Source organism: Epinephelus fuscoguttatus, linkage group LG15, assembly GCF_011397635.1.
Source record: "Epinephelus fuscoguttatus linkage group LG15, E.fuscoguttatus.final_Chr_v1".
NCBI classification, from domain to species: Eukaryota; Metazoa; Chordata; class Actinopteri; order Perciformes; family Serranidae; genus Epinephelus; species Epinephelus fuscoguttatus.
This window is the reverse complement of record NC_064766.1, coordinates 17,302,866-17,313,175: the sequence shown is the minus strand read 5'-3', so window position 1 is coordinate 17,313,175 and position 10,310 is coordinate 17,302,866. Positions and strand designations below refer to the sequence as shown.

At 41.4% G+C, this 10,310-nt stretch overlaps 1 protein-coding gene across 1 annotated transcript; it reads left to right on the top strand.

Moving 5' to 3' along the window:
* Positions 1 to 1,440: 1,440 nt before the first annotated feature.
* LOC125901840 (protein-lysine 6-oxidase-like) lies at positions 1,441 to 8,547 on the top strand. Its single transcript, XM_049597789.1, has 7 exons — positions 1,441 to 2,674; positions 3,077 to 3,185; positions 3,585 to 3,722; positions 3,911 to 4,067; positions 7,204 to 7,299; positions 7,397 to 7,512; positions 7,697 to 8,547. Exons 1-7 carry the CDS (start codon positions 1,786 to 1,788, stop codon positions 7,701 to 7,703), a joined length of 1,512 nt encoding a protein of 503 aa, XP_049453746.1. The 5' UTR covers positions 1,441 to 1,785; the 3' UTR covers positions 7,704 to 8,547.
* The last annotated feature ends 1,763 nt before the right edge of the window (positions 8,548 to 10,310 follow it).

The following is a 10,310-nucleotide window of genomic DNA, read 5'->3' as shown; positions in this document are numbered from 1 at the left end:
TGTGACTTTGCTAAATCTGAACTAACCCTTTTAATCACCACAAAAAACAAACAAACTGATCGAGGCAGTGGTAGACCAGCAGCTCCCATGTCAGTGAGGTAAAATTATTGTTTTTGTCAATAAAGCCTGGCTTTGAAGAGAGCATTGATACGTCTCACTACAACAGAGATGGCCTAAAGTAAATGGCACCATTTTTACTGGCCATCATTGACTTCAAATCATTAAGAATTTCATCAATTTTGGAATCCTTCATTCACTGTGGAGACGTCAGAAAAACAAAGTTTTCCTCACAAATTTGCAGCAGTTTATATACAAATGGTCATTTTGTGGGTGAAGTATTCCTTCAAGCAAGAGAGTTAAATGGGGGAATCAACACATAGTAAACACATAAAAAAAACTATGTAACTATGTAGATTTACAAGTACTGGACTTATGTGCAATTGGTACTTGTACTCCTTTTTTTAACTAATCTTCTCAGCAACATCTTGGAAGCAAATATTGTACTTTCTGCTGCACTCTGTCTACTTGACAGCTTTAGTTACTTTACAGATTCTAATTATCACTAAAAAATCCGAATCAACACATACTTTCAGCTTTGTTATAGATTTACATAAATAATGCTTACATATCACTATATTCCAATAATATCATTTTTTCTACTATGAGACATGTTGCGTAATGAGGACATTCATTTTTGGTATTTAAAGTATATTTTGATATAAATACTTTTGCACTTTTGCTAAATGCAGAACTTTAACTTTTACACTGTGGTTTTGAAACTTCTCCCTCCAAACTGTTCGAGGAAATCATTGTTTGTAGCCTATTGTTGAGTTAAAAAAAAATAACTGGGGCTTAACTTAATTTGCTCCTATGAACATGACATTTAGCCAAAATAACATTTATAATATGTTTGAGCTGTTTGAACACCAAACAGCACATGTTCAAAACACAATATAAATTCACAAACCATAATCAACAATTAAAACATGTCACCAGACTCTCAGATTATCTCAGGGTGATAAAAGGCTCCTGGAGAGCATCGGTGTTTGCAGGATGGTGACGCACAGATGCATCCTGCCGCCGTGTGGTGGAGGCTCCTTCCTGCACGAGGCCATGAAGCCATGTAGTGCAGCATCTCCAAAGTTGTTAGATGTGGTTTTAGAAACACTACCGTTTGATATCTGTTTATTAATTTTGATAAACTCATTGCGTGTGGCAAAATTCCAAAAATATTTAGATTACTTGTTTTCTATCGGCTTTTTAATGCAACAATTCTCACTGAAGAACATAATTTTCTTCAAAGTTTATGTTTTCAGCAGAAGAATTCATGTGTAAATGATATCATAAACACATAACCTTTGTTTCTAACTCTACTTGGCTGACTGGATCTTGACAATACCAGACTGAACGGTAACATGTAGATGACTTCAGTTAACACCCGTGCGTAAAGTTTACCAAGCAAACGTCCTTGTATCGTCTTGTGTAACAGAGCTTAACCACGGCAAGGCATGGGTTAAATCCTCTCGCCAGAAAGTTTGACTTTGCGTAAGAAACTGGGCTGAATTCGATAAATGAGCCGGAGAAAAAGACTGCAGCCCTCCTCTCCTCTCCACTTGTCAGTCCTCCAGAGAACTGATATGTTGTTCTGTGTAAGAGCTGGAATTGAGAGCGCACCCCTGCTTTTTATCCACTTTCCACAAAGCAACATCTGTGCGCGCAATTCATGTCAAAGTCTGATTTACTATTGATTTACAGGAGGAATTTCTTTTTTCTAGTTTCATTGCCATGGCAAAATGGTCACTCTTATTTCTATACTTTCTCTATGGACAACTTCCTCTCATCTTTGGGCAACAGCAGCGCACAGCTGGCGCCTGGCGGCACCGGATTCAGTGGGAGAACAACGGGCAGGTTTATAGTTTAATGAGCACTGGATCAGAGTATCAGCCCCCGGTTGGCTCCAGAGGCCAGCAGAGGGTTTATGTTAGCGGCAGGAGGGATGGCACCAGGAGCCAGATGCCGGGAGCGCAGAGAGGAGCGACGCTAGTAAGACCTGGATATGCTGAGTCCAGACAGGTCAGGACTGATCAAGGTGTCGGACAAGGATCTATTGCACCAGAACGCGATGTTAGACAGTATATGTCTTTTAATAGTCGTGCTTCAGGGGCCAGACAGCAGTCCGAGCGCCCTCACGGAACGGGAGCTGTAGGTTATCAAGGCGCACGACGCGTTAACCCTGCATACACCAACACAAACAACGCCTCTGCACCGGGGAGATTTACAGATTTCCCAGGTAGGAGAGGAGGTGTCGGTGTGGATGCTACTGCACTGCACACCAGAGGAGGAGAACCAGGGCCTGGTGCGCAATACCAACAGTTACGCACGGTGCCAGAGGCGATGTCTGTCTCCAGGCAACCCGCCCAGACGGATCACTCCATCTCAGCGTATCCTTTAACAGTGGGAAGGGAATCTGAGGCTGCTGCCACTGCAGGTAACGAGGATGGTTCAAACGAGGCAAACAGTCATGGAGAGGGCATGGTTAACGATGACCCTCGAAACCCGTTAAAAAACCACAGGAATTCTGTTTTCTACAACCCCTATCCTACAAGAGGGAGGCCAGTGGCACGCACGCGCCGTCCGCCTGGCACAGGATACGGAACAAGATATTTCCAAAATGGTAAGTTAAGTGTCCTAATTACACGTCATGAGCTTTTCCTTCTTAAATTGATTGGATTTAAATCATCTTAAACCAAACATTACGTTTTTAATCAGCTGGTTTTAGGGTTATTTCAATGTCCGTTTGCAGAGCCTCATGTCTCACTCACTGAGAGGGGAAAAAAACTGAATGACAAGAACGAAAAAAATCTTACTTGGGCTCTGGATCCCAGACTGACAGCTCAGGAATGTAAAACACTTTGAATTATGCCAACAAATACAAACAGCTGCTCTAATTTTCAGCCTTGAAAACGTCTGTTTCTGTGAATTGTTCTCAGTACAAAGAAACTGGCAACATTAAAATCTCAGAATTATATTAAAAAAAATGAAAAACTTGGATTGTCCCTTTAATCTCCTCTCCCAGGACTGCCAGACCTGGTGCCAGACCCATATGCCATCCAAGCAGGTGCTTATATCCAGCGCATGCAGATGTTTGCGCTCCGCTGTGCAGCCGAGGAGAACTGTCTGGCCAGGTAATCTGTTGTGCCAAAAGTGATTCACTTTCTAGACACTGAAGCAGACACGCAGACACACACACACTCAACACACAGGTATTTCCTTTGTTTTAACTGCTTGTTGAAGGTTAATGTGACTTGATTAAGCACAACTTTTGGTTGTTTAAGGTCAACTTTTAATTACATCTGTATGTGGCACGACAACTGTTCTGTTGATAGAGTTACAAAAACTGTTTGATGTTATTATGGAGCAGTGATTCTCCAACATGATGTTCTGCCAAGACATAAATGTTCTGGGTTGGTTTTCCCAAAAGCATTAAGCACAATGGAACAAACCATTTGCACTCTGAAAACAAGCCCCCGGGAGCTCAGCCAGTAGCACTTTCCAACGCACGTTTCCCCTGTGATCCATTCAAGGTCGGCATATGGACCCGCCGTGAGAGACATCGACTTCAGGGTCCTCCTGCGGTTCCCCCAGAAAGTGAAGAACCAAGGGACCACTGACTTCCTTCCTGTCAAGCCGAGATATCAGTGGGACTGGCACAGCTGTCACCAGTGAGTTCACTCAGAATAAATGTGAAATGACCTTACATCACTTAAATGTTATGAATAGCACAGCTCCTTTAAGCTCCGATAAAAACACCACACCCTTGAAATTCACTCAAGAACATATAAATGTGGCCTCATTCCTGAACCTTGTTGGTACCACATATCATAATTTCTAATATATTCTGCTCCCTCAGACACTATCACAGCATGGACGCCTTCAGTAACTATGACCTGCTGGATGTCGTCACTGGACGTAAAGTGGCCGAGGGACACAAGGCCAGTTTTTGCCTCGAGGACACGGGCTGTGATCCTGGATTCAGGCGACGCTACGCCTGTACATCTCATACACAGGTAATACACACTTATACAGTATGTTGTAGGAACTTTTAAGCTCTCATCCTTCTGACTTGGGTACCCAGACCCCAGAGGTATATTTTTTGTCATCTCTCACAGGTGATTGATTCTACCAATCCAACTTTTCATGCTTTGGTCATTCAATTTGTTCCCAGTGACTTCATGCCATTGTTTTCTGTTTCTGTTTAACTCGTACCTTTAGAAAGTACCAATGTATTGGGATCAAAAGCGCCCAATTCTGCCTATGCAGTTTTAATAGATGGAACAATTTATTGAGTTCATGTTTGTCATGTGTCCTCGTATGCTTTGTTGAGAACCTAAATAATGCTCTTCCTGAAGTAAGATGTTGTTCAAAGTCAACTAACTTAACTCCAGAAATAAGTTAACATTTTGCTGCGATGGGGGTTTCTTACAGTCGTTTTTTTCTTGTCGGTAGTCCTTGTATGTTAAATATGTTGGTAGGGTGAAGGTTAAGTAATCAGGTAATCTCACTGAGCTCAAGACCTGAGGGAATGAGGAATCCAAAACAATCACATAGTCACAGACATCTCTAAGTATGATTTAGTTAGAAGTTTAAGATATCCCACTGGAATGAGACATTCGTGTTATATGATTATACGGTACTAAGTCCCGGAAGTTGGTCAGTCCTCCAAAGTTTAGTATTTGCCTGTAAAGTATCTAGCCTTGATCCAGGATCAGTTCTGATCTCATGAAAATTGGACATTTCAGTCACTAAGCAGCTCATAAAATGCATTACAGGAAGAATGTTGAAAATACAAGTTCACCAGACAAAGGGCAATCTTTTCAACAACGTATGGGGTGAGAAAGAAACACAACTCACTGCAGTGATTTGAATTGGTTTAAGATTAACTGAATGGTATAGTTATATCTGTTCTTGGTCTTGGTTGTGTGCTCGCACCTTATGAGTCAACTTACATGGAAATATCCAGGAGCAGTGGTGCTACCAAGAGGTGGCCAGGGGTGGCTTTCAGTTTTGGTGTGTTAACCCAAGATTAGTCTCTATATACAGACTCTACATTCAGTGAATGTAGAGTCTGTAGGCAAACCCCAGAGATCTTGCCTCCGGAAGAAAAGTGGAAGAGCCCCGGTTTCCGGTGGTAGGCTGTTTGTAGTCCACGTGATATTGACCGATCACGTTTGAGCTGGCTGCAGTTAGCCTGGTTCCAGACCATAGACCCCGCCCACTCAACTGAGTAGGCTTGCATTACTGGTCTGGCATACTTCAATGAATTTGCGATTTATCTCGTCCAAACAATGGATGGACCAATGAACGCCGGGGGTCTAGCGATTAGCCAATCAGCGCCACGCTGATGTCAAGCTGTACGCCGGTGGGTAACTGGTGAGGATAGCAACAATGGCGACCGCTACAGATCCTACAGACCACATTAACGACGCTATCGAGGTATTTTGCCACTACTCGCGTTAATGGAGGACCAAATTAAGGAAGCTGCTAAACTGGATTTAACGGCGATGCAGCTGGGCGTGTACGACGACGGAGACATTTTAAACGGGCAATGCTCGCTTGTTTTCGGCACCCCCGAGGCATGGATACTAATGACGTCAGATTCTGGGTGAGTTGTTGATCTCTACTGATTGGTTAGGGAAAAATCAAATTCCCTCCCCCTTGTAAATTGCCTTCAGTGGAAGCCATGTCAGACTGAAGGTTCTGGGAGCTTCAGTCTGACACTCAGGCTAGGCTGCAGTTGTTGCCAGGTTAAATGGTCCATGCGGTGAACTAACAAGGCAGAACATAATTGGAGTCACTGCAAACTCTGAATCCATCGCAGTGGTTCAGCATATTTACTTATATGTAAATGGAAGTCGGAAACAGAAATTCATCTCCTCCACACAAATCAAACTGGAATGCCAAAAAATCGGGGGTCTGCCCCCAGAGGCTGTATCGCCATCTGCCAGAAGTCAGACACAGAATGCAGCCGATGGGTTCCGAGAATGCCCCAAGATTTTCAGAGAAATGCATGGGGTCTGAACTGCCATAGGAGATGACCATCCAGAACTGTGACAGAAGTATGATGGTATGATGGTCCCAAATCAGGGCTGGAGTCAGTCAGTCTTGAGGTTTGGTCTGGTTAACAGAAGTTGTAAATTTGAGAAGGGACATATACTGTAAGAGACCTTTATCATGTAGCGTGGGTTAAGGTTAAACTGTTAAGGTGTCAACAAGTTCTCAACAAAGATCAGAGATTTTTTTAATTCAAATGTCAAAGTCATTATCGGCAAAAGAGGCCTTAGAGATCCTTATTTGTGGTCTTTTGTATGGGTGAAGATCCAAAACCCTGCATACAACACTTTCTGTAAAACAACTAAAGTGTCTTTCATTAGACCTTTCCATGCTTAGTTAACACCCACATCTCACATATTAAACACAGACCATCTGTTCGAAACTGAAAGAGTCACTTGAGTCATATTTTTAAGACTCATCCAACCTCCTCCTGAGCCACAGAAGACATTATACAACGGTTTGTTGTGTCACACTCCCTGTGACTAATAAATTGACCTTAACATGTAAGATTGGCGGAGTGCCCCTTTAAATGACAAATTAGGAAATCTGGTGAAACTCTTCACTGGAAAAATATTACTGGGAAGAAGGGAACTTCCAATTACATTACCGGGATTTAGTCCTTAACCCTTCTGGGGCACTTTGCATGCCAGTAGATACGGTAGATTATCATCATATTTGGTGTGTATTTTTTTCTATTTCATTTTCTTTAATCAAACAGAACAGTGTGTAGGTAGGAAGGATCTGAGCTGCACAATTACTTTTGTTTTGGAGGGTTATTTTGCAAATCTTCCAAATCCACTTCTGAGAAATGTTTATCTAAGTAAAACTCCATTGTACGCCAATAAAAGAAAACATCCTGAGGACTTGGGAATATTTATTATATCTGTTGTCTGGGCCCTGTGATTCTGGCTTTGCAGCGCTTAGCACTGGTTTCTTGTAACAGCTTTGCTTCCAATGAACTGTTTGTATAAGTAAAACTCAAATCTGTTTCATTTGCAGCACTTGTAGGAAAAAAGTAGTCAAAGTAATTTGAAGAGTCTGAGTAAAAGCTTTAAACCGCACTGGGGGGATGTTTGGGGGTTTTGTTCTCAGGGTTTAAGTCCAGGATGTCATGATACGTACGCTGCCAACATCGACTGTCAGTGGATTGACATCACTGACGTACCTCCAGGAAACTATATCTTGAAGGTAAAACCTGTCACATTAGTTTTATATCAGCTGTTTTATTTTTCATAACGCAAATTTATTTAAATAAATAACCTTTTATTTTTGTCTTTTTACCCAGGTTACTGTAAACCCCAATTTCCATGTCCTGGAGTCAGACTTCACCAACAACATAGTGAGATGTGATATCACATACACAGGAATTTATGTTCAGACACGCAACTGTCGAGTATCAAGGTACTGAATGAATGTTTCTGTTAAACATGAACGCTGCATAAACTTAGAATTGTTATACGATTCAAAATACATGAGTAAAAAGGCCAAAATAGTCAGATGACAAATGAGCTATACTGTATCAACTCTTGTGTGTTTACAGTTTGGATGCCTTTATCTAAATATCTCATTTTCTTCCCTTTTCCAGGGGTTGAAATCTCCCTTTTCGAGTACTATCTGTAGGAGTTTTGCAGCAAACATCTCTCCCTGTACTGTACAGCAACATCGACTCTATGACTACCAACAAGTGCAATTGTTTAGTTGTAAGTGCTACAGTCTTGTGTTGCATTTACTGGAAATAAATGCGAACGTTTACACGTACTTTATACTTTAAACTAGTGAGATCCTCAGATTTACTTGATTGTTGAATTTTTACAAATGTGCCTTAATTCATAACAAAGAGATTTCTTTTTTTTGCCTTTACAAATATAAGTACTGTGTTCATTTATTTCTTGAATGCTGGTTTATTGCTTGAAATGTGTGTTTTGTTGCCACGTGTCGTCTTGTTCTACTGCTTTGTGTTACTGTTATGTTTGATTTAAAGGATAACATCTTATGTGTTTTTGTTATTGTCAACAAATCTTATACAAAGACCAGAACCAACAACATGTTGGTCAATCTCATAATACTTTTGACTTCTGTACCCAATTTTGGGCTCTTAGTCCCTACTGAAGACACAGATCTTTCACAATAGATCATAAATATATAGTTTCCGGTATCTGGTTTTGATCTTTTCATGGGATGTGTTGAGTTATAAGAAAAATACAGGAAGTCATCTGCTCTGTAACCACTTAGTGGTCACATAAGCAAGTTGCCAATATCTCATTTTCATTACATAGTATGTCAAAGTATGTTTTCTGAATGTGTGCATGTGTATAACTGAGTGAATGAAAAATTTGGAAAACTGTAAAGTAAAAGTGTTAATATTGCTAAAATATTGTTGAAAACCTCATATTCTGTTGGCATGTTGAATTTAATGCAATAAAGATGGCGAGGAGAGAGGAGTTTATGATTACAACAGTTCTTTCTTTTATTTTAACCAAAGGTTCCAGTTTATCTTTTGATCTCTAAAGATTTTCTCTGGATGGTAGCTTCAAGACCACGTTTTATCATGAAAATACCAAGGACCATTAAAAATAGATTCTTTTATCAGTTTAAAATACAGAATCGTAGGTGCACAAAAGCGGCTTGTTCAGAGAAAGTAATCACAGCGTGGTGCAGGACTGAATCAGTATTTCATCCTCATCCTGTTGAATGGAGGAGCTTTACTTTGAGTGATGCGTGCAGATCGTGGCCTCAGAGACAAACAGGCCCGCAGGCAGACGCTGGCGGCATGTTTGCTGACAGGCCTCTGTGAAGACACAAGCTGCAGGATCTTATACAGCCATGCCATATCTACTACGACACAGCCAGAGCAGCATGAATGAAAGCCTTTTCTCACTCTCCTCCTTTGTGCATGTAAAAAAAGAGTGTCTCTCTCAGCTGCTGGAAAGACTCCTTCCTGGCCCAGAATTCATCGCATCATGGCTCCGTTCATGTCCGCGGGGATTGTCTAAGACGACAGCCGTTTTAATTGCACTGGGATATTTTGTCTGAGTGGGAGGATTGAGGCAACCCACCGGAGAATATCTCCAGCAAGTCATCCAAAGATGTTTTTAACAAGGACGAATGTGTTTTTGCAGGAGGCACTAGACTGTTTCAAACAGAAAAAAAAATTGACGGGTAACACTAAACTGTAGATTGTATTCTCTCTGCAGTGGGCAGTGCTTCACCTGATTCAAAGATGTTTTTACCTCCAGCAAATCACTCCCTCAAACAAGCTTTATATATCATGAAGCGGTTTTGAATGATGTGCTGGAAAACATGCAGGTTCCAGACAATGTATGCACTGTTAAATGCACAGATGTTGGGTATTTACAACAATACAGAGCTCAGACTCAGCTAAAGAAACCAGTGAACTGGGGAGATTAAGCGCAATTGAAATGGTTTACGTTGGAAGTCACCAAGGTGCGTCCCTGCCAGAGTAGATTGTCTATGTTATTGAAAGTGTCTGGAAAATCCCCGCGACTCCCATTGAGTCGACTCCATTCTTGTCTGTCTGTGAATTTTCAGGACAATATTTACAGGGTGACTATTTCAGCAAAGGGTTGTAGCGGAGGGCTGAAGTCTAAAACTGAGCAGAAGTAAAACATTTAAGAGTCTGCCGCCGTGCAAGAGGCAATGTGAGGTCGTACTCAAGGTGCATCCCATTTGAGCTGCAAAGCAGGAATTTCTAAGCTGCAAATTTCAACTGGAACGTCTGCCGAAGTTGGATTTCCAAAGGTTGGAAGAATCTCACCAGCCCTGACCTTAAAATCCAAGATGGCTGCTATGCTCATCAACAGTAGTAGAGCTGATATTGTCTTAGTTTTCCGACTTGCACTGGAACACAGTACATTTGGGTGTAATGTCTTTCCCAGCTCTGACTTCCAAGGTAAATATACCACAACAAGGCCTCTAGGCGGTGTGCAGGGCTTTGAAGCTAATTTTCTTGGTGGCCAACAGAGTAATTACCTCCATTATATGATGCTATGTGACCCAAAATGACTTTCTGAATTGATTTACATTGGGAAAGAGACATTTGTGAATCAGCAGATATATTTTTTAAAAAAAAGCCGCACAATTTAGTCACATAATTCCCATTCAAGTTAGCACAGAGCTAGACTGGAAGTACCTGGCTGAAGCCTCTAGTGTGTCTGCTTTATGATCCTCAACATGCAAAA

Excerpts from the sequence above, each read along its gene's own strand:
- LOC125901840 (XM_049597789.1), top strand. The coding sequence starts at position 1,786 with ATGGCAAAATGGTCACTCTTATTTCTATACTTTCTCTATGGACAACTT. Across the intron at positions 3,186-3,584 it reads GAGGAGAACTGTCTGGCCAG|GTCGGCATATGGACCCGCCG; the intron begins GTAATCTGTTGT and ends GATCCATTCAAG. Across the intron at positions 7,300-7,396 it reads CAGGAAACTATATCTTGAAG|GTTACTGTAAACCCCAATTT; the intron begins GTAAAACCTGTC and ends CTTTTTACCCAG.